A 25,160-nucleotide genomic window follows, 5' to 3' on the forward strand; every position below is an offset into this window, starting at 1 on the left:
AACCAATGCCTGCAAACCTAGATGAACTGAAGCAACGTTGTAAAGAGAAGTTGGTCAAAATCCTTCCCCCATGATGTCATACAGAGAAGGTGGCTTCCCAAACTACTGAATCATGGGAGGTTCTGAAGTATGTAAATAAAGAGGGTTTACAACAAAGTGCAAACCACTGGCTACACTCAAGAGCTGGTTATTTATAAACGCTATTGCTGGTTTTTAAAAGGCTCCTAAATATAGGCAAAGTATTTGTCTGGAAAATGTTTAACCTCGTCCATTAGCCTGCGCTTAATTTTAACCGTTTTCTGAGTGTTTGCTCACTTTTAGACTCCTCTACTGTTTAATCGACTAATATTAGGTGCCTGGAACATTGCTGCAGCTAGAAGCCTTGCTGTACAGGTTTTAATTACAGCTCTAGGAAGATCATTTAAGAAATAGTTAGCTTTAAACATTCTTCTTTTCTGGCTGAATTAATTGCCCATCACTTGATAGAGGTTTCTGTAAGTGTGTTAATAAAGATAATAGCTTTATGTTTCACCTGAAATAAAACACCTGTAATGGTTCCAGCAGAGAGACACACACTTCCCACAAAGCCATTATCTATTAAAAGTTAATTACTGCAAATAACACAAAGTGTCTCCTGTATCTACACCATCTACACAAACATGTAAACACGCACACACACACACGCACGCACGCACACACACACACACACACACGCGCGCACACGCACACGCACGAACGCGCGCGCGCACACACACACACTCGCTCACAATCAAACGAGATGTTGGGTGAAAAGGCCCGTGCTGTTATCAGATATAAATGACCCCCTCCACCAGAGTAGACTGCTCAGGTTACTGCAAATCAATACACAGCAAATTATCAACACACACCCCCCACAAACACACGCCCGCTCATACAAGAAATACACACAAACATGGAGACCAGCAGCTCACACACACGCGCGGGCTGAGACACAAACATGATTAAGAGAGTCATTGCTTCATCATTAATCAATTACTGAGGGGTGAAAAAATGAAACTCCTCTCCTCCTTTTCTCCTCCTCTCTCATTTAAACCTAGTGTTTCTGCTCCTCCTCACTTCCTCCAGTTTGAGCTAAAGCATCCTGTTTGCAAACAGAAAATTTCCAACATAATGGGCAAACAGAGATTAAAGGCATCTATTATGCTTAATTTTCTGTCATATCTGCTGTTTCAGATGGATTAAACATGGCCAAAATTTCAAATGATGACATCAGTGTGTGCAAAAGCCAAAGCCAAAAACTCAGACTGAACACTCAGTTTACCTGCTCACATGTGTTTTCTAATTATAAAAGGATGAAAACATGATGGTGCCAAAGTTTTGAGATGTCTTAGAGTTTAGTTAATATATCTGAGTTTTGGTTACCTTCTCGCCTTCCCTTGCTTCAAGGACTTTGTATACCAGACATTAACCTTTTGGTTTCCTAATCAGTGATGAAATCTCTCTTTGCCTCCTGCACTCTGTACTAAAGACCTATCTGTGGAGAGAGCTGGTTTTCTGCGTGCAGTCATAATTATAAAACTGGCTTTGGAAATCTGTTGAATGCCTTAACGTAGGCACGTGAGGGCTACATGCAGGGGTGGATTAATACAAAGTGGGGTGAATGGATGAATGTGAGTGGGAAAATGAATGAAAAAGGAGATGATCTGTGTGAAGGAGGTGGTGGAAGAAAGGATGGGTAAAGCTGGGGTCCAGAGTAAAGACCAACTTCATCTGGTGTAATCAAACAGCTGCTGAGCTGATCAGTTTAGGTTTTTCGATGTACCTGACATTTCCCCGTGCGGACATCGTAGAGGGCCACTGAACCTTGGCGAGCTCCGACAGCGATGCGGTGACTGCGGTCGCAGTAACCAACCATGTAGAACCTAAAAATGTGGACAGCAAACACACATGAACATTTAACACTACGTTGAAGGAAGATTTCATTCATCCATTTTCTTCCTCTTGTCCAATTCTGGGGGCTCACCCCCACCCCCGCCTCAAGGTTAATTTTCATGTAAACAAACAAATGGAAACTAATAGCGCACTGAGGCTGACACACCTTAATGTATTAATATATTCTCACATATAGACTGATCTGGTTAATCCACCAGCACTGAGGCTGATGTCCGACACAGGCACAGACACAGCAGTCAGGGCCCAGCTCGCCTTTCCCAGCCCCTCCCAGATATTACTTGGGCTTGAACCTGATGACAAACTTACTTGCAAATAGCAGGGAAACATTCCTGCAGTCCTTTCTTCTTCACCAGAGAACCTTCAATACAGTACATGATGATATCCATCACCTAAGAATCAGGAGAAGAGTCTTTTATTGTAGTTGAAGCTAACCTATGTAGCTTGTTTCCATGTATTAAACACTATTTATTGCCAGGGTCTGAACAGATCATCTTCTCTGACTCTCCTTTAGTTTGGTTTATAAATCCAACCCTGAGTCATGGGGTTGACTAGCCAGCAGCTTCTGATTCAGCACATCCAGGTCTTTTCTGTTTTGGATAATGCTAGCTCTCACTGGCGTCATTAATAACAATAATTGTCTAAGGGTAAAAAGAGCTCCTTTTATATTTTGGTAAAGTCAAATACTTAATTGAATTATATTATGTTTGTGTCCTTTGCTGGGATTTTTGAGAACGTTTTCTTTCATTGATCTCAAATATAGTTCGAATTACTTCAACCAGAAGATCCACGACGTCTCCAGGCATCTTCTCAATCAGGATGTCGATCACTCGCAGGATCTCTGTCTTGGCTCTGGCCAGAGTGGTCGTGTGAACGTTCTGCTGTGACTGAGAGTTCGCCTGAGCGGCATTGTGCCGATGAACCTGAAAAGAAATAACACTTATATTTATAACAGCTGGAGAGGGAAAGCAGTTGGGAGTACCTAATAAGATGGCTTTGGTTTCAGCAGCTGGTAAAGAAGTCTGAAAACACACCTCTTTTGCAATGGTGGTGATGAAGGCAGGCGGCCGGGCAGTGGCAATAAGAGAGAGGGCGTGGCGGGCTGAACGGGCCGAATCTGCTGGAGGGTTGAGGGGCAAACCCATGGTGACACTGTAGAGTGACGGAGTAAAATGTATCATTCAGATGTTTGAAATTACTGTTTAAAAAATACAAAACACTAACAGAGACAGAATTAATACAAAAAATACTAATGCAAAACAACAGTAACAACAGAGTTTCAACAGCTTCAAAGTATTACAAGTCTTGACTAGCAAAGTTCCAACTCAAAGCTCTGCAGCGGTCTGCAGCAAACCCCGGCAACCCTCGGTTGCTAGGGAAAAATTTGTATTCCCTGATTGGTTGGTGAGTGGTTGGAGGAGGTTGCTGCCAGTCACAAGGGGAAATTGGTCAAAATGTCTTACTGCAGCCAACGCATTTTAAAAGGTGCAACTATAATTTTCCAGTTTTATGCTTGGAGAGTAGACTTCCATCCAAAACTACAGGCAACTGCAGAAATCTGCTAACAAAAGCGATCACAAGGTGGTTTTTGGTGCAAGGCCTTATTTGGGACCGATTTCACCAAGCCACTGCATTCACTCACTCGCATACTCGTTTGGGAATACACATTTTAAACAAACCATCTACCAAAGGGAAAACAACTATCTGGGTTGCCAATGCTTGTTTAAGTTCCTCTTATTCATCATAGACAATAGATTAGGGGATTTTTGTTGTTGATACTACAACATATCGCAGGACACTAATGCTGAAAGATGGCTATGGAAGACAATTTTTTTGCCTGTAAATTGTGACACTTTGAATGAATGTAAAATTGATTTGGTTTAAGTTTTTAAACAAAGCTAAAGTGTGTTTCACACCACTGAAAATTGAATGTGCTGTGAAACTCATTGTTTTATGTGCTTTTGCTGGGATTTGTTGCCAATAAGAAAACATGCAAGGCTTATCTCTTAGAGATTTTACAAATCTAAAGGGGGACTTAGACATTTCAATCAGCCACTTTAGGCGAGAGGAAGAAAACAAGACAAATCTGAGAAAAGCAACGGCGAGATTGAGTTTTACAAATATATGGAGTGAAGAGATTAGCCAGCAGCTTATAATGTCAAGGCCAAGTCAATGGGAGCCATTCACCAGGCGACAGCATAATGGACTCCCACAATGCAACAGGAATTAGACACACATACATACACACACACAGACACCCCTCAGAGAGTGTATGTGTATGATTGTGAGAGAAAGAAAGACTACGAGGGCGAGTGAGGCCACCTTGTTAACAAATGGCGAGAGAGAGAGAGAGAGAGAGGGAGGGAGTGATGGGTGGACGGCTGGGCGAGTTGCACGATTCATCTCCTCTGATTACACATCACAGCCGCAGATCTCGTAATTAATACCGGTAATATATCGGCAATATATCAGCAATATTGAAATGTTTAATTTCATTCAGAGAGGTGGCTGTAATTGGAAACAGTCACAGTGTTGATATAAGGCAGCAGGAGTGCAAAGAGCCAATTGTGCCGAGACCGGCTGAGGTTAATAACCAGCGTTTAGCACATGTAATGAAATAATCTGGGTTACCATTAGAGTCACAGGAGACTGAGAGAGACACAGAGTCATGAAACAAAACTAAAGCCAAGAAAATATTAATAAATAAAATAAAATATCAAAATGGCTGTATTAGGCTTTTATATATACACACACACATACGTATACATGTATATGTATTTAATATCACCTAAAATGAGCGACTGAGCCCATAAATTAGGTAGGAAATGTTTTACAGAGGTTTGGGCAGAGAGTAATTTTAACAGATTTGTACCAGACCAGAAGTCTTTTTGTGTCACCCCTTGGTGACAGTTAAAACAAATGCAGTGTTTCATCATTCAAACTAGCAGCCAGCAACTGTCCATGAAATAAAAACAAAAGTTCAGCATTAAAGTGGTTGTACTGAAATGGATTAATGAGTCCAGATTGAAAGGATTCGACTGTGATGAACTTTCAGTGCTGACATGAAACATACACTCAGGGCTGTGTGTGTGTGTGTGTGTGTGTGTGTGTGTGTGTGTGTGTGTGTGTGTGTGTGTGTGTGTGTGTGTGCATGAGAGAGAGAGAAGCTGGCAACATGACTGCATTCACAGCCAATATCACGCTGACATTATCCAGTCGATACCAAGTCACACACACAGAGCGAGGACTGGAAGTATTGATTTTTGTGTGCGAGGGAGGAGTGAATAACTCCAGTCACATGACCAGAATCCACGCTGCAAGAAGCCAGCGCTGTGTGTATATGGCTGACTGACTTCCAGGGAGTCACTGGCTTACTGATTGGCTTTCTCACTGAGTTGCAGATGGGGTAACTGGACGGTTTACAGACTGATTTACTGGATCGTTTCTGAATCATAAGATGTGCCTCTAGTTAATGCACATTTGACCTTTTCTATATAGACTGATGACCCTACTTTTTACTGTGGTTGGGTGACTGGGGTTAAGTTTAACTTGGAACTGTCCAGATTTATTAACACCCACCCAGCTATATAAAAAATTATTCCTTTAAATTTTCAGGAGCAACCCTCCTTGCATTTATTCTAAAAGTTCTGCAGTTCTTAACAAGTAGGGCTGAACATGTGGAAGTTCTCAGAGTCATTTGGTCCGACCACAGGACTCGCTATAGACAGTACAAAAGATGGATGTAGCCACCAGTGTTTTCATTCTTGCCATCTTGCTGTTTTTAAACCAGGTTTGAGGAGTGATGAGCGAGCTTCAAGCTGATTGGCTAAGCATATCCTGTATAGTGACAGTTACAAAATGAATTTCATATTTTATACCCATAAATTAGGTAGGAAATGTTTTACAGAGGTTTGGGCAGAGTGTAATTTTAACAGATTTGTACCAGACCAGAAGTCTTTTTGTGTCACCCCTTGGTGACAGTTAAAACGAATGCAGATTCAAGGCACTAAATAATCCCGGGGTGGTGATTTGTTTACCATAATAACTGAGTAAGTATGCTGGAGGGTATTTGTGTGAATATGTTGATCAGCTCAGGATGTAGAGCAGGTCATCTACTAATCTGCTGGCAGCTCCAGTCTGCATGCCAAATATCCTTGGGCAAGATACTAACCCCAAGCTGTTAGACAGAATGTTAGAAAGCATTTACGTAGACAAAACATAGAAAAAAGTACTTGTAAGAATGGGTGTGTGAACGGTTGAATGAGGCACGTTGGTAGAGAAGGCAGAGCAGAAAAGCCCTATATAAGAACCAGTCCATTTGCCATGTCCATACTCTGTCTCTTCTGTTCTACAAGGAGTGTTTTGAGTTATGTTTTGGTCATCATTCATAGCTTTTCATAAACATCAAGAACAAAAAAAAAATTGATAAAATGAATAAATGGCAGCAAACAATTCAATTAAATGGAAAGAACTAAAGTTCAATTTATTAAACCTATCTTTTTTTTTTTTTTTTTTTTTTTTTTTAAAAACAGCTTAATCTAAAGGTAACAGTTTTTATAGATTTAAAGATTTTTAGACCAAAAAAATAAGAGATTGATGCTTAAAAGCTTGGCGGTGTCCAATCTGTGGAGGGTTAGCTGGCGTGTGCTGACCCGTTCACATAAACTCTGACATGGGCTGGTCACGCATCACTGTGTTGGTCTAAATGGACTGACTAACTGGTTTTCTCAGCTGCTTAAAGGCATGGTTTACTGACTGCAAATGTACCCAGAGACTGCAGAGAGCATGGTGGAGAGGTGGAGAGTAGGGCAACCTTTTGATGCAATCTTTACAGCAGACACTGGCTTTCACAGTAGTTAATTTTAATTTTTTTTATTTCTTTTTTGACATTTTGGAATGATATTTATGATATTCCTGACTTTCTGACAGCGTTATCTCAGGTCTGGGTGGAATTTACACAAACACAAACACACCCACAGATCAAAACTCATCAGTAATGGTGACCTGCAGTTTCCTGATTTTTGTTTTTCCTTTAGGGTTCATGAGTGGATATCCATGGTGACAACAACATGTACTTATCCCTGCGTGACACACAGATGGCCAAAGCATTCATTTACCCCTGCATGACAAATGCAATCGTTCAAAACTTGTAGACAGACAAAATACAGTGTAAAAAGATGTATTTATCCCTGCAAGACAAACACATTGAAAACATGCATTTATCCCTGTGGTGGCCTCTGATTGGATGGAGACAGGGAGGAGATTCAAACACCCTCAAAGTTTTAGAAAACTTTCTATATAAATGTGATATCCCTGTAGATATGTAGTACGAAAGCGGGCTTAAATTCAGAGTGATCTTATAGATAGTGCAAATGAGAACAGAATTTAAAGATCCAACAATGCCCAACAATCACTGTGGAAAAAGCTTTAATCAGGATACCCATGCAATAGTGTATGGGCCACAAGACAAGATACTGCAGAAATCTGCCAAGGAAAAAGCTTGTAGTCAGATCCTGTTTGTAACAATCCCACACAATTTTAGCATAAAACTAGTTGGATGTATGGAAAGATGCCAATCTTTCCTTTTTAATGTATATATTGCTGATCATGGTAGAAATCTCAAAGCGAAAGTGGCTTTCACTTAAGGAATAAAAACTACCTGTAGAAGCTACTTTTCAGCCTGTGATTATATGCACACAACCTACTCAATTTTCAGTCAGCCATGCTTCTCTTTGTTTCATTACATTAATTGGTTACCACTGCATTCTTTATGATTTTGTTCTCTGGGACTTTCTTGCTATCAACCTTGGACGTGTAATGCTTTCTATCTGGCCCCTGATTGCCAAGACTACATATTCTCACAATATTCTGCCTTAAAGTAAAAATGGGGGGGAATGAGAGGACTTCGAGAAAAGTAAGCTGAATTATAGGACTTCATAGTAAGCTCTAAAAAATATGTTACTGTAATCTGATATAATCTGGAGCTATCAGGCTCCTCTTCGTCACGCTGGCTGTTAGCTGAATATTTGTGGGTTTCCAACAAGACTTTATTCATGTAAGGTCAAATTCTTTTTTGTCTTTGGTGTGAATGCAGCATAAGCATAGACTAAAGCTAGAGGTGCTGGAGAAAGACCCAGTATACACTCAGTTTAAAATAAACTGATACACTATTTATTAATGCAAATGCCTAATCAGCCAGTCACATGGCATTCAGGCATGCTGACATGTTCAACCTGCTGAAGTTCCAACTGAGCATCACAGTGAGAAAGAAAAGTGATTTAAATGACTCTGAACATAGCATGGGTGTTGGTCCAAGATGGGCTGTTTCAGAAACTGTTGATCTCCTGGGATTTTCCCCACATACCCATGTTTACAGGTCCGAAAAAGATAAAATGTCCAGTTAGCATCAGTTGTCTGGCTGAAAATGTCTTGTTGATATCAGAGGTCAGCGGAGAATGACGAGACTGATTCAAGCTGAAGTAAAGCAACAGTAACTCAAATAACCACTTAGAAACAAGGTATGCAGAAAACATCGAACCTTAAAGAAGAAGACAACAGCAGAAGACCACACCGAGTGCCCCTCATGCCAGCTAAGAACAGGAAACTGAGGCTACAGTTTGCATAGGCTCCCCAACACAGGACAACAGAACATTAGAAAAGCGTTGACTGGCCTGATAAGTTTCAGTTTCTGCCGCAACATTTGGATGGTCAGGCTTTGGTGTAAACTACAAGAAAGCATTGATCCATCCTGCTTTATTCTGCCTGTGCACTGTCACTCACCCTGTCCACCCCTTTATAACCACACTGTATCCATCTTCTGCTTTCAGTGCAATGACACAAAGCTGAAATATTCTGGTTTATTGAACATGACAACGAGTTCACTGTGATGCTGTCATGTCAACATTTAGCAAAACCTGTGAGGAATGTTTCCAGCACCTTGCTAAATCATTGTCACAAAGAATTACAGCAGCAGGGTCCAACCTGGTACTGGGAAGGTGTGCCTAATGAAGTGGTGGCCAGTGAGTCTAAAGGGAATATGGATTATTATGACCCATTAATCATGCAAAGCTACTCTAGTAGCTTCACCACAGACTTTGGATATGAAATTATACAGAATAAGGAATGTGTTAGCGTTTCCTGGAGATGGCACTAGTGTTTTATACCAGGTTGTTTATCTTGTACTTTGTGTTGTATTTTTAATATATTATGGGTTTGTGTGGCTGCTACCTTGGCCAGGTCTCCCTTGTGAAATAGATTCAACCACAGTGGAACTTTCTGGTTAGATGCACAGAGGTAAACACAAAGAATAAATACATAAATAAACGAGAGGGAAAAAAAGCAGATTCTATATGGGTCAGGTGGAAGGCGCAGATTGATTTTTCATGGAACGACCCTGAATATTTTCTGTGTATTTTTATCAGTTATTTTCTTATAGTCTAGGTTATTATTTTTATTATTTTTAGTATTATTATTATTGTTATTATTATTTGTATTATTATTATTATCATTATTATTATCATTAATAATAATAATAATAACAATAATAACAATAATAACAATAATAACAATAATACACTTTTTATTTAAGTTAAGTAAAATATGTCTTCACACTTAGTTTTAGTTAGTAGTAACTATAATAACCCTGGTAGGGTCAGGACGCACCGATGACCTTCACATAGAAGTAACTCAGGTGTTTATTCAGACAGTAAACAGCCAGGTAGAGCATATAAAGGTGTGCGTCTGCTGAAAGCAGCTTTTACCTCTAAGAATGGATTCCTTGAAAACTGTGTGGAGACCGCTGAAGCAGTTTCTTTCTCTTTCTTTTCTTTTTTTTTTTTTTTCCTTGGCTTGTGTGTCTGAAAATATAAAGTGCAAGTCTTCCACACCAGGAGCTTTTTCAAATCTCTACCTATTGAAAAGGGATTATCCCACATACACACACAGCTCTGCGAGGAGTGTATTGACAACTGGTTGGGTGCATCAGGGACAAAAAGCCTCACTGCAAGTCAGCTGCATGGAAATACATCCTCAGAGAGAGAGAGCGGAGAAAGAAAGAGAGTGAGCGTGTGTTCTCTTTTAGCCAGTAATGCATTCAGCTCCTTGTTTCCCTGTCCACAGGAAGAAAAAAAAATCGCCCAAGTGAAGGAATACTGACTCTGTGTGTGTGTGTGTGTGTTCGTGCATCCTCTCCGTATGTATTATAATGTACTGATGTGATTACTGTGCGTCTCATTGATCAGCCCTCGTGCTGTTTACTTCAACAACACCAGGAGGCAACACCACACACCTGCAGACTTCACATTATTAATTATGCATGGTCATGAACTCCGCGCGAGTGTGTGTGTGTGTGTGTGTGTGTGTGTGTGTGTGTGTGTTTCAAGTTTTAGTATTTACTTAAGCTCACCACTAAGTCGCTGAGGACTCTAAAGTATTTAAAAAAGAACATTTGATACTGCAACACTTCTCCTATAATGTGACTCCTGAACACACACCACGTGATAATAGTTTAATTAAAGCTCTCATTAGTGCTACTGCTTATTTTTGCTATACCTTAGTTTAGTATCAAATGTGATTCCAGAGGTTGATAGATAATATAAACAAATTTTTGTCTATGTTGAAAAGGTTATCAAAGGTTTATAGGGACAGCTGTTACTGTAGGGAGACTTGAGATAATCTTGCTCAAATTGAATGTTTAAAAATCCTTTACTTAAATTTATTTTCAGTTTCCAGTTTAGTATTTTTTCTGACTTTTACTCTTAACTTTATTTTTCATTTCTTATTAATTTATTAACATTTTACTTTTATTAATCTGAATTTATTTACTGGCATATTATGCACATCCATATACATGTTAGAGGGATTACCTACCCATCAACTGTGTTATTAAATTATGCATTTTGACTGGACATCATCTCCATGTAATGTGATTATATTTGCAGAAACGTGATTTAAGGTGGAATAAATGTGTAAAACTGGGAGTTCTGTAAAAAAATGATTTTTTTTAAAGACAAGATTATAACAATTATGTCTGCCTGTTTTTTTTAAATAGATTTTTTATTGTTGTCTTGTTTGGCATCATATGTTTTAAAGGTTCATGAAGATTTGTTATTAAAAGAACAAAAGATAAAACAACGTCAGTGAGGTGGTAGCTCATTCAGCTCATAATTCCTCACAATTTCCAGGTTATTACCCCAAAAAAGTCAAATATGACCTTGATCTTGACCGCAATTTGCGCAAAGAGCTCCTAAAGTGACCAATGTTTTTGAGTTAAAATCTGACCAATGCTCCAAAAGGAGTAGTAAATATTTAAATTGTGGAAGGCAACACAAGCACTTCACCAGGGCATAAGCTTGTCAGCAATTACTTGAAATATAAAATTACTAAAAATATAAAATGAGAGAGGAGGTAAAAAGAGATGCAAGTCAAACACAGGATTTTCAAAATAAAAGACTGTGCAAGGGGGAAGGGGGGAAAAAAACCTAAACATTATGCTTCTGAGACGCTCCTGGTGTGACTGGAAGCACTGTGAAGGATTAAGTTGCTTGGAGTCAAGCAAATTTTTGACTGCTATTTTTTGCATTACTGGCGTATTCAACTTTATCTACTGTATCAACTTATAACAATATTTTTTGCATTAATTCTTGTGTGGATCTTACAGGCATCTTCACTTTCTATTTGACCGAAAATGTATTCCATTAAAATGGAATTGTGTCATTTCTCTTCCAGACACAACACTCTGCAGCTTTCCTTGCTAGGATACTTCACTGACTTCAATTTACTGTGAACAGCCCAACACAAACCCTAACCGGGACCCCAGAAACGATGTTTCGCCTCATTAGGACCTGGTTTGAGTCCCCATGAGGACTAAGGTCAGTGTTTATACTGAGAGAGGTCCCAGGGAGGTAACAAAAATGAAAGAACACACGGACGGACACTCACACACACATACACAGAGTGGCAGACATATCTATACTCATTTAACCAGACTGGGCCAGCTCGAGTTTCAGACTTAATAGGATCAACTCATATTGGCCAGTTAGATTTCAGCAGGGAGGAAGATGCACACGCGCTGCTCTTTGTATCATACATGAAGAAGAAGCCACTGAATTAGCCTCTCTGCATGACCCCTGACCTTCGCTTGTGTAAGAAGCTGCTTCAAACCACAACCTCACATTGATTGCATGAAGGCAGCCACGACCTCTGACCTCGACTCTGCTGCCAGTAATGTTGATGGTCGAGTATGTGAACTGGCTCTGCTGACATCTGTGGTTTTACAAAGTCTTGTAAGTCGGAGTGTCAGCGTCTTTACCGTTTGATCATCTTAGTTCTCCAAAAATATTTAAAGGTGTTATCTAAGCTGGGAAATCAAGAGTCCACACTCTGGCGCTTATATTGTGTACTTTGTTAACATCTGAACTTGTCTCTCAGCTGATTAAAGTCTAACGGGTTAATCTTGTCTGGAGCTAGAGACTGCAGGGCAATCTGCTCGCTTTTCTAGATGGAAATTTTTAAGAGCCACTTTAAGTGGGGCACAAAATGCTAAATAAAATGAAGAAAAAGACAAATGTGTGCACAGAGACAGAGGACTCTCGTGTCAGGCCAACGCAGACATCGTTACATCATCATAATGTCTTGAAATCAGATTAGAGTCGGGCTTCCATAACTCACTGTGTCGGCTATATAATGTTCGCGTGGTGTGTGTGTCTGTGTTTGAGTGGATGCATATGTTTGTATCTATAGGATATACTCTGGAATCTGAGAGGGACGGATACAATTTAACAAACAAATTAACAAACAGGAAGTGAGTACAGACAAATTGTCTGTTTTCAGTTGCTGGAGAGAAAGTATACAAATGCAGAGCGTTCAATTTCCAGATGCAAAAGGAGATTTTTTTTAAAAAAAATACCTAATTATGTGAAACACCGTCAAATCGGTGTGAATGTGAAAATACTGAGTGTAAAAAAAGAAACTATTTGTTAGTGAGGGTCCATTTCAACCAGTCTGCCCTTACAGGAGAATCAGTCGGTGGAAACGCCAACGACCACTGCAGCCTGCATGAAACAACGACTCCTGATCTTTTAGTAGTGTGTTTTTAGGATGCCTTCGTGCCAACACAACAGACCAACACTATGACACTTTTAAGCACTCTAGTGTACATGCAGTTAGACTCTCATGATGATTTCCATGAAGATGAAGGCAAAATGAGCAGGAAAGGTTTCAAACTCTTTTACATTTCATCTTGTCAGCATCTTCTGCCTGATATGAAACATTTTTTAAAAAGTCAGCAACTTCGTTTCTGTTTAAGCGGCTCATCGTGACTCACTTGGCGAGCTGCTTCTCGGCATCAGCGCACAGCTCCAGCAGTCCCATGAGCACCGCCGACACGTCCATGTACGGCTCCCACACGGTGAAGCCTCGACCAATCAGATCGATGGCGGTGCGGCGGATGGTGCTGTGGGCAGGCAGCTTGGGGCTGGGGGGCTGCAGCAGCAGGAAGGTCAGGGCCTTACCTGCAGAAAGAAACGAATCAGAGGGTTTTATCAGAAAACAGCAGGAGTCTGAAATCAGCCTGTGAGGGTTCAGCATCAGACAACACTAAAGAATACACACAGTCACCCTCTTATGCTGGAATTTTTGTCAGTTTAAGGACATTAATATTAGCTTTCATGATCCCATCAGCTCTAAAAAGCAGCCTCAAGTTGCACCATAGGTGCAATCTTAAACAAAGAAAGGAAAAAATTCTCATAAAGACAAAATATGTCCTGATATTTTTGGTGAGGTTTTGGGTGAGAATAGTCTAACACACACTGACAGACACACACTAGGAGGATAAAGACAGCAAGCGGGATGGAGGTCACTTCATAGCTGACCTGACATTTGAGCCAGTCTCTGTGGGGACAGACTGACCATTAAGACTCCTGAAAAAATCCTCCCCCCCACCCCACCCCTCAATAACGCTCTCCTTCCACCACCCTGTCCTCCCCACCTCACATCTGTCTGTCTTTCCTAGCTCGTCTCACCCACCTATCTTTGCAGCCAGAGGTCCAAAGATAACACCAAACAAAAAGAGTTTCATTTGTTTCATCCTCTTTTTTGAGTATCATGCATTTAAGTTCTCATTTTATCTACTGTGAAGCTGAAAATCTGTCTTTTGTCTGTTCTCTTCTGCCGCTGCTGCAGTCTCAGAAATCAATACGACCCTTTGTGTGTTTTCACTTGAAATGCAAAAGCTAAATAGGCATAAAATGAAGAAACATACAATATAAAACAGATGATTTACTTTAGTTATAATCCTGTGGTGGCTCTAAAGGTCCACTGGTCTCCAGACGCACTCGGCTAATCGCATCACCAGGATCTCCTGGCATTTCATCATCAGCCTGCCTTAAATGGCAAACCCCCTTCCTTATTGGTTTACATCTACACACACAACAACCTATGGATGGGTCTATGAAAGATATGGCAAGAGGTTAACCATGTAAGAATAGCAGCTATCTACAGACAGTGACAGCATTGGCTAATGTTGTTAGCTGGTATAGTTAAGACCATAGGCTTTATATTGGCTTGTGAGCTCTGCACTTTCAAGGTTCCAATTTTAGCTCATCACAATCATTAAAAACCTAAATGATACATGGAATAACTCATGGGCAGACAAAGGTCAGCTTTACTGTTTACTGGAAAGGAAAGTTCAGTTTTATACTTTGAACTGGAACACTGCACTGTGATGATGTTGTTGGTGGTAGCTGTTAATTTAGGACTTGCTTTTTAAGTCCAAATGTTGTCACATTGGATTAAAATGACAAAAAAAAAAAAAACCCAAACAAGAGAGAAACTGCTAGCTTTGAACCTTCCAGTCTAAACACCAATAGGTGACACAGTAACTATTTCAATCTTTCAATACAATTCCCCAACACCCTAAACACAATATGAAAGGTCTAGTTAAGTGACTTTAACTAATTAAACTGAAGTCAATTTAACTGGGGAGCACATGCCAGCAATAATACAAACTTATCACTTTAAGAAAATAAGAAAAGTTGCCTTTTAAAAAAGATTCACCCCTCTGTAATTGTTATGATGGGGGAAACAAAACCATTTGTTGTATGAGGCTGTAAATATGTTTATTTCTGCTGTAAAGTTGGTCACTAAAAGAACTGCAGCATCTCCTTTATTGCTGCTTGGTGAAAACAAACAAGCATGCAGATCAGGTACGTTGTGCACTTTCGACGCCCGGCAGGTAAGAAAACACCGAAGTGAACTCAAATCTATCAATGTTTTTATAAAAAGCATCAATAAACGTACAAACTGTGGACTATAAATATCAGCAGAAATGTGGGGCTCCGTGACCTCTGACCTCCACTTAGTGATCGTTACAAATAACAGCCGCACAGAAATCAATTACACTTGAGTTTCTGGCTTTTTTTTTTTTTTTTTTTTTTTTTTTTTTTAAACACCTTCTTGAGTACATACATGTTCAGTATCAACTTTCTATTCACATTGACAGTTTTATTTCAATCAAAATCAGTGAAAACTTTAAATAAATGGAAAATAATCTTTAATGACGGCAAGAAAAACAATAGCGTACCCCTTAAAAATGTTTCTGGGAGATTTAGGGACGCTTCCAAACAAAGATGAGCATTAATAGTCCTCAAACAGGCTAAATGTTATAACTTTAGTGGTTTTCTTAGTGTGAATCCATCAGAGCAGTGAGCCAGGAGACCGATTCTCTCCACCTAATACAAAATAGGCTTTAGAGGTCATGAGGTCAAAGTTCATTAGTGTGAGCAGCAAATGTGGGTGGATGGGGTGTGAGCATAACAAACCCTAAGGGAGCCCACTCTGACCACAGAGCCAGATTTGCTCTTCAAAGCCTCATTATTTTACTTTTATTTCCTCGCAAGACAATTAAAGACGGCCGTTAACAGTCAACGCTGTAATTGGCCGGATCGAGATTCAAATTTACAGACCCTCCCCCCATTCCCAGCGAGGGGAAGGCTTTGACTCGGGGTTCATTTCTCACAGCGGACATCTTTGTTTAAAGGCAGCACCGGGCTCCCAAATGAACCGATTGCTATTGACAAAGCATCAGTCGGCCGTAATGAGCTGTTAGTTAGGGCAGTAAACATGTCACATTAACACACAGAGGATGATTAGAGGAAGAGGAGGAGGAGGAAGGAGGGAAGAAGGAAGGAAGGAAGATGGAGGGGGAGAAGTAGAGTGTGTGATATAGTGACAGATTGGTGACGTCTAAAATTTACCAGGCCGAAACGGGCGCTAACAGGCTTTGTGCTTTCTTTTCTCCATCTGCTAACTGCCCCTTCTCCCTCTCTTCCTCTGTTTGAGCTTAAATGAGAGGTGAAGGTAAATCAATGCTGGGGACTTGGTTAGTGGATGAGAGCTGGATCAGACTGGCTGCAGAGTGCTTGAGAGAGACGGAGAGGAAAAAACAAGACAAAAAGAGAAAGAATGAAGGTTTTATCTCCTGTAGAGACGCTGTGCACCTACATGAGAAGTGTAAGAATACCTGTGTAACCGTTCACCTCTAACTGGCACCTAGCACGAGAGTTTGTCCATCATTACATTGCATAACCCTGTAGTCAGTCTCTCCCCTTATACACCTGGTAATAACTAGCCTGCAGATCCAGATCATCAGGCAGGGCTCTAGACTAACTTTTTGACATGGGCGCACCGGTACGCCTAACTTTAAAAATTTAGGCGTACCGGCACAAAAGTTAGGCGCACTCAAATTTTTCAACCGCATCGCTTAACACCGCAGTTTTACATGTGCACTTTCTTTGGGGGGGGGGGGGGGGTCCATACAGACAATATTCATTTCTAAATTATTAACTAACAAACTTGTGCTTAAATTGCTTTGTCAATATTGTAGAAAATGTTAAACTTAATCATTATCTCGGCCTCCTCTGACGACCTGTTTGCTGCTGCCTGCCTCTGAAAGGCAGTGGGGAGAGGGGACACTTGGGCAGTGCATTTATTGCAGCATATAATGTGTTTTCTGGATACACTGCTGTTTTTTCAGCATTCAAAGATTGATGGCACCGTGTCAGAGCTGGCTATGAATTTCAGACGGATCAGTCCTTAACTTAACAAAAAAGGTTATCAATAGTTCTTTTCATCTTTTTTTTATTACCCACAGCTGCTCACTAGGGCTGGGTATCATCACTGATTTCTATAATCCATTCGATTCCGGTTCTCAAAGTCCTGATTTGATTCAATTTAGCCTCAGACAGTCAGAAATATTATAATTCTGATCATTTATCAGTACTGATACAGGTGAGACTTCATCAGAATTGTGAACATCACAGCAGATGCCTTTGTGTCAAAGTAACCGAGAATAAAACAGAAAAACATGAAGGAGATTTTCCTGGTCTGGCGTTTTATAGCAGATAACCTTAAAAATATTCTGAAATATTCTGCAATTTTGCATAATTTTAAGAAGTTTAAATTTCTTCAGTATTGAACAGCAGAAATTAGGCTTTCTTGTCCGAGGACATTTAAGTGAAAAAAGAAAAAGAAAAGAAAAAGACAGCGGCCGACAGCGCTGTAAACAACGGTAGACTGGTGGGTAATAAGCGAATGGATAATGCAGAAAACAGAGATTTGAGATGGGAAACTGTTCTTGAAGTACAGAGAGAGAGAGGGCGAGAGAGAGCTGTGCATGAAGTGTGATTTTTATCGTGGTGGAAGCAAAACAGCAAAAGTCAGAGGGAATTCATGATGACATTGATCAAATGTGAAGCGTAGTTTGCTGCTTCTTTTGCTGCTGGCTCGGCGAATTTTGGTTGGAGAGACAAAACCTGCAGCTCAAAATCTAGCGCAAAAAAGACGGAAACACAGCGCGGACCCGACGCATCAGAATCGCTAAGCTCCGACAGCGTGTCCGTGTTCGGGCTGTGGGGTGAGAAAGCCGAGAAAGACAAAGCTGATCCTGATGCGTCGGGTCCGCTCTGTGTTTACGTCTTTGTGTGGAATCCGTTAATGAATTGATATCGCTGAAATCTTTCCTGATTCTCTATGTGGCTACATCACTTTTTGCAAGTTATTTCCTGTTAATGTAATTTTTTTCTTTGAAATTTTCCAGTGTTTGAGTTTTTTTCCCGATAAATGTACAACTTTGAGCTTGAAAATTCCCACCATTTTCTCCCCTTCTGTTTGTTTCTCAAGTGTTGTTGAAGGAACTGTTGTATTTCTTGTATCCGACTCACAGCAGCAGAGACATTTCTACCTTCCGTTACCTGCTTCTCCCTGTTAAATGTTCTACAACACAAAGTAAAACTCAATTTCCAATCAGCTCTCATGAATGTTTGAAAATGCCACGGATCAGACTTGAGTGGGCCTCAGAGGGGACTCTGGGCATTTTGACATTTACTGTGAGCTTTTTATTGTCCAGAGACTGAACACGCTGATGTTCAGTTTGTTTCTCCTATCCTGCCCAACAGCAGGATAATTCCTCCCCCTTCCCACCACCATCATCATCGGTCCACCCGTCCATCCTTAAGCTCGATCTCCCAATATACCCCCACCCCCGCCATATGAAAACATCAATCTATACTACAGGCTACTGTACCCTCCCACTCTCTAGGTGGACAGCTCTCATTCATCACACACTGCGCTGTACGCCAACAACACCGATCCATCTTTCAATTTCATAACAGAGTGAGGGAGGAAGGGGGGGAAGAAAAACAAACTGAACAAGAGCAGTAAAAAGGAGGAGGAGGTAGGAGCAAATAAAAATCTATGAGAAAGAGAAAGCATAAAAACGTCCTAAACTGTGCCACAGTGTATACATAACCAGGCTAATTATGACCATAAGATGACCCAATATAAGAGAATAGGTGCACACGCACCCTTCCACGATTTAATTACAACCTACTAGTCTCAACTATATCTGATCTTGAACATCGTTCCTCCACCACTTTCAAAGTCAAAATAAAAACTTTAAGACCTTTAAGGCCTAGCAGACCACTTCCTGTGTCCGCAACACCTAAATTCATGGGGAATTTTGCTGATAGAGAACATAATAAAAAAAAACAAAAGTAAAGAATAGAAACCCAATGTTAGCCCCATAGGGTTGTTAATTAACTCATTTTCCATATAAGCATTGCTGATAAGAGAATAAATCTTAAGTAAGGAGTAGTTTCAATGTGTTCATATTCAAATTTACATGTAATGCTGATGATTGTTAAAAAAAGCAGTTATAATTAAAAGCTTTTCGGGGTCTCCAGTCGTGAAGTTTGGCTCCAGGAAATCAATTAAATCTGGAGTTGTTTTCATCTCATGACATGGATTTAAGGTTTCTGGTGTGTGTGTGTGTGTGTGTGTGTGTGTGTGTGTGTGTGTGTGTGTGTGTGTGTGTGTGTGTGTGTGTGTGTGTGTGTGTGTGTGTGTGTCCACACAGGTGAGCCGACTGCTGTGTGCAGGTCCAGCTAAGAAGCATCACGCTCCACAGCCTATCGGCGAGAGCGCAGGCTATGTCACCGGGCGGATGCCCCCCTCCCCTCCCCCAGAGGCAGCCAATCAGAGCACGGGAGCAGTGGGATGGAAGAGCAGCTCTGCTTAGTGCAGGTTTGATGCCCACCAAGGTCCAGCGCTGCAGGCACAGCGTGGCACAGAGCCGGGCTCGCCGAGTGTGTGTGGAAGTCAGCGCCAAGCTCCTTAAGGTGTCAAGCTTGGCAGGTGAAAATCAATCCCATCTTTACTCACCTCTAATCCAGCACTGAAGTTTCTACTTTGTCAGTTGTGGAGTTGTGGATGTTCACGGGATGTCTTTAGGATGTTTTTCATTTCAGTTTAGTTGGCTAGATGCTTTTAAAATTTGATTGGGTTTAAGTTGGGAACCAATTAAACATCATAAAATAATAATAAAACTGTGCTCTTGGTGCCTTTTGGAGCATTTTAGTGGAATTACCTGACAATAACTACGGGCTTGTATGTGGCACAATCAAGAAAGCTTGTTTTTTATTTGTTTGTCACTTATTAATTAGTAGGTACTGTACTATACTGTCACTTCTGGCTCCAAAAACCCAACACAGCAGCAACCAAAACGCTAACGCTGAGCAAGCAAATTCAGCAGTGTAGAAATGAGCAAGAAAAAGAAACCGTTACAGGCTTCTGAAAGCTGAAAACAGAGAGTCCTGAGAGTCTCTACAGCTTAGTATCATAAAGCATTAGGACACAACACACCTGCTATGGTGACACCTGCCAGGACTACAGATTTTCTGCAGAATTTACACAAACATAAAAATGTAAAACCTATAAGCACCACAGCCATATCCATCCAAAAGCTTTTTAAGATTTCTCTTTACCTATCAAACTAAACAAAATGTGCAAATCTTGGTGGTCCATTTGAAGAAATTTAACCAAATAAATGTGTTATCATGAGTGTGTTTGCCATTTCTGGACTTACAGGTGTGTCTGGCCAGGGAGTAGTTGGACGATCCTCCGCTGGTCAGTCCAAAACCTTCGGGTGCCTGTCCACCAGCTCGAGCCCGGGCCAAGCCCTTCGGGGGTTCGATCTCTGCGCCAAATTCAGCCCCAATGACACCCAGAAGGACGATGGCAGTGGCCTGTTTACGGCGCTCCTCGTAAGAGTTGGAGATCTTCTTCGCGTTTGGCGGGAGGTTAGACAGACAACCTTAAGAGAGAGAGAGAGAGAGAGAGAGAGAGAGAGAGAGAGAGAGAGAGAATATTGTTCGATTGTTTGAAATATTGCCTAAACAGAAAAGAGATCAACATACAAACTCCATGTTTAGAGAAAAAAGTACAAACATATAGTCAAAGATCTAAAAAGTAGCATGAGAATTTTCTAACACTGCCCCCTGGTGATGGTAAACAGCTACAAAAGCAGAAGTTCCGCTGTAAAGCTTGCCACCACTGGTGTTTTCAATTCGGACATGATGCGTGTGACTGTGAAAAGTATTTATGTAGCACCAAATCACAACAACAACAACAAGGTACTTAAGATTGTAAGGTAAAGACTGTAAAATAATACAGAGAAACCCTCTACAATCAGACGATTCCTATGAGCAAGCACTTTGCGACAATGGAAAGAAAAAACTCCCCTTTAACAGGAAGCTCTACCATGACCGCTCACAGCATGACGATGGTTCATGACTAATCAATCACAAGTTGTTCGTGATACTGAATAATAATTTAATAATAACAATTATTAAATAATTTATTCAGTATGACCGAAATAAGTGACTGAGCCCAACAAGTCAACAGGAGGTCACGACTGAGGACTGGTTCCTATAAACCCCGAGTTTATCGCAACTACAGGTATCGCCCCCTGGTGACTATTTAAAAACACAACAAGTTTAAAGCCCTTCTGTTTTACCTTCACTTTCCAAACCCAGAAGCAACATTTATCTTTTATACCATGTATGGATGATAACTCCATGAAAACTGACCAAAACCTAACCCATAATAAGGACAAAGAAAGATGCACTAAAAACTCCAGAAAATTACGATCATCTGGTTGAGGTATTGTCAAACTTTCTGTGTTTGAAATTGGAATTAACAATTCTGAATCTTAGTTCGACCAACTCAAACATCTGTTGCCAAGAACCTCCAGCCTTCTTTCAAGGCCCTTTACCATATAGTTAAACATAGTCAGGAGAACCAGAAAACATGGATTTTATTCCCCTTTTCATGCATTCTATCGGTTTTTAGACACTGCATTTATTTTAAAAGATCTGTAGATCGATATATCATTCACATCAGTGCGAGGACCGTATTATTATTAGTAGTAATTTTTTATTTTATTTTTTACTTTTTAATTTCTGTCCTTCTTTTGACACTGAACTGAAAAGTGGTTTGAAAAAAAGGGGGGGGGGGGGGGGTGTCTCCAGTCAGCTGATAACAACTGAACAGGCACACGTCTATTGTCCTGGTATTAATCATCACACACACACACACACACACACACACCTCATTGTCATGCTGAAAGCCTTTAGTCACAGTGCAAACACATTTACACACAGACGGTCGTGTTCACAGACCTCTGGAAGGATTTTGGACATGTGCAACTGTAGGTGTGTGTGTGTGTGTGTGTGTGTGTGTGTGTGTGTGTGTGTGTGTGTGTGTGTGTGTGAGAGAGAGAGAGAGAGAGTGTGTGAGAGAGAGAGAGGGAGTGAGAGTTTGGCGGGGGGGCATCCTTTTATTGTGTCCATCAACACGACCCCAAAATAACCTCTTTTGTGAGCACGTGTGTGATGGGGTCTGCACAGTGGGGTAACTCTAAGAGTGTGTGTGTGTGAACGTGTGTGATAAAAGTGTGTGTGTATCACACTAGGAGATGAGAGCTCCTTACACACTTTGGATCAAAGCCCCAATAAGGACTACATAAAAAGTGCGTTGAGCCCCACACACACGCACGCACGCACGCACGCACACCTTCCCACCCGCCTCCACCCTCTGATATCTAATTCTTATTTTTCTCTCTCTCTGGATGAGCAAGCACAGCATTGTTATGGATTTGTATTGCAGGGTGAACAAGCACTCACTCACAATGAACACACACACAGATACACACACCGACAAGAAGAGGCAGCGTGAGCGAGCACACTTGGTGTGTTGAATAGAAAGCGAGTGAGAGGGCTAGCCACTGCTGGGTCTGCGTCCTGTCCCATTTCATGGCCCTTGCTATTACTACAGTTGTCCCACAGGGATCTGTACTTGGGCCTCTTAAAAAAATAAATAAATCAAAAAAAAATTACCACCCACAACTAATGTACTTTTTTTGTTGTTTTAAACAGATGATTTTATATGCCACTGGCTTTTACTGAAAACACTCAAAATAAATTTTAAAAAAAGCTTGTTATACACCAAACATGGAGAAAATCCTACATTATGATTACATTACAGGTTCTGGTTGGAGCGACCCTCCAGCTTGCAGCAGATTTCCAGAACTGAACCAGGACTACCATCGCCCGCTGTCCAAAATGGTAGAGCTGGAGTTGGTCTCAGGGAAAAGCCACAACAGCGACCTGATGGTTCTCATGGTTTCCTGCTAACTACAGGAAACATGAGAAGGGAATGAGCTGTGCCGTCCAGATCTAAACCGCTAAGCTTCTAATTAAACAATTTTATTGTGTTTGTCCTGAAATACTCAAAATGTTTAATTTAAAAAAGATTATATAGATATTATGAACGGGGACAGACTGATATGGCTTTTTCAGAGCCAATAATGATAATCGATATTACAAAAGACCGATAACCAATATCAGAAAATGATACGACGTTTGCTGTACAACAAAACAAAATTAAGAATAAAACATAATTTTTCTTCAATAATAAAAATGTATAGATGAAAAACACATTTCAGGCAAGTAGTTATTTAACACTCTGCTTCTTCATTACTAATTACTTATAATAATTCATTAGGAGTAATATATTGAATGTAATGACACAGATAATCAGACAGTATCATCAGTGGCTTTAGTGATCCGATAATGAAATCAAATTGGCCAGGTAAACCACAACCTTCAGAGGTGCTATCTGGACATCAGAGTGTATTTAGATCAACCTGGATTAAAAATGAATATAAGAGTCACCATTACTGTATTTTGGACTATGTAAAAATGTGATTTTGTTTTATCCCCAGGGTGTTTCTTCTCTGTCCCTTGTTTTGAGCTCAGGACCCCCTTTCCCCCCTCCTGCCTCCAATATTTCCATACTATATCTTGATGCTCTTTATAATGAGATTGCTTTAGGCCAGCTGTCATTTGGAAGAAGGCCCAGCGGCCGCCTCTGATAAATGGATTACAGATGGCATCCATCCCTCGGGCCAGACTGGGCCAGTAGATAACAGAATTAGAGATAGACTCCCAACCAGAATCACTAAAAAGTTCAGGTTAACAGAGAGGAAAGTGAAAGTAAAGACAGAGAGACAGATGGGGGACGAAATAAAGGCATTTAAGTTTTTAGTGGACAGGTTGGTCAGAACAACCAAGCACAAGTACATTCTTGGTAGTTTCATTTGTGTGCTTTTGAAGTCTAACGAAAATACTCTTTGGAACTCCAAAGAAAGACTTTTTAGTTCTGCAATAACTTTGGGCTTTTATCAGCTGCATTTTGCTGGCTATTACCTACTTTAAGTGCCGTAGAGTGCTCCTCATCTTTGAATCAGAGATGTATTTGATAACTACTCGTATACAACTCATGTCTAAGACTCAAGCTTCAAAAATTCAGTCAATCCTCCTTCCAACAAGTTAAAACCTCTTCAACAAAAACAATCGGGTTAAACAAACAGCAAAAGGATAGGAGACCTTAAAGGGACCATCTATGAAGTTGAAAATACTACAAAAATAGACAACATGCAAGCAGTTTCTAGCCACCGAAATCATGTGCTTTCCATATTTATCGTAACTGCATTTCTGTACTATCAGAATCACCTCAAATGCTGGCGTCATGCACTAGTCAGACAGAGCAGACAAGAAATAATAAAGAATACACAACATGAATATCATCGTGTCTTCTGTAAAGTAAATATTATGAGTGACTGATGCGGCAAATCCATGTTCATGTGTGTTAATAAACTTCAACTTCCTGGAAAAATTTTCTTCACTCTGCATCACGAAAACCCATCAGGTGGAACGCTTCTGAAGCCATCAACAATCAGAAATGGACGACAAGCTAACAGAGCAGTGGCTTCACCACTTTTGAGACAAAGTTGCTCTTATCTCTTTTTTTTTATTTTATGTCACTTATCGTGCATTTTCACTCTGAAGAGCCACATATTATATTCAGGTTCAGTTTACCAGTCACATGTTAACTAGTGAAATTGACTCTTATATAGTTACTTTTATTGTTATTTCCTCACATCTACCTGGACTCAAAAGAATATTATTAAACACCGTACTGTGGATGAGATCACAGAGGCCCAACAGGTTAAACTAACAGGTAAAGAGGTTTTTGAACTAATCCTAAATGTTTGTACATTCATGAAAGTGACGAGCAGATAATGACGAGCTTTGATTTGACATGTTAAAACGACTTGCTGGCTGGTGAGATGTGAGGCAGTATCACTTCCTGTCCTGTGTGTACCTGCTGCCTCAGTTTCTGCCCGCGTGCACAGTGTGATTGATTTTTGAAGCCTATCGATCCGCTTCCTTTGCGACCAGCAGATCTATTATAATGACATTGTATCTAAATCCTATTTGTTGGCCAAGCTGCTCCCAAACATAACCCAATAAACTAAAGAGGGGGACGGACGAGCT

The 25,160-nt window shown here is 40.5% G+C and overlaps 1 protein-coding gene across 4 annotated transcripts in view; it reads right to left on the reverse strand.

Moving 5' to 3' along the window:
• Positions 1-25,160, reverse strand: part of wdr7 (WD repeat domain 7) — a 104,801-nt gene that overhangs the window by 12,610 nt on the left and 67,031 nt on the right. For all 4 annotated transcript variants that reach the window (XM_025908777.1, XM_025908776.1, XM_005470497.4 and 1 more), the window contains 6 exons: positions 20,348-20,575; positions 13,253-13,439; positions 2,964-3,081; positions 2,703-2,852; positions 2,239-2,321; positions 1,802-1,901 (listed from right to left, as the gene is read on the reverse strand). In XM_025908777.1, the coding sequence (XP_025764562.1) occupies positions 1,802-1,901; positions 2,239-2,321; positions 2,703-2,852; positions 2,964-3,081; positions 13,253-13,439; positions 20,348-20,575 (866 nt within the window). The remainder of the gene's footprint in view (positions 1-1,801; positions 1,902-2,238; positions 2,322-2,702; positions 2,853-2,963; positions 3,082-13,252; positions 13,440-20,347; positions 20,576-25,160) is intronic.

This window comes from Oreochromis niloticus, linkage group LG7, assembly GCF_001858045.2.
Source record: "Oreochromis niloticus isolate F11D_XX linkage group LG7, O_niloticus_UMD_NMBU, whole genome shotgun sequence".
Taxonomy (NCBI): Eukaryota; Metazoa; Chordata; class Actinopteri; order Cichliformes; family Cichlidae; genus Oreochromis; species Oreochromis niloticus.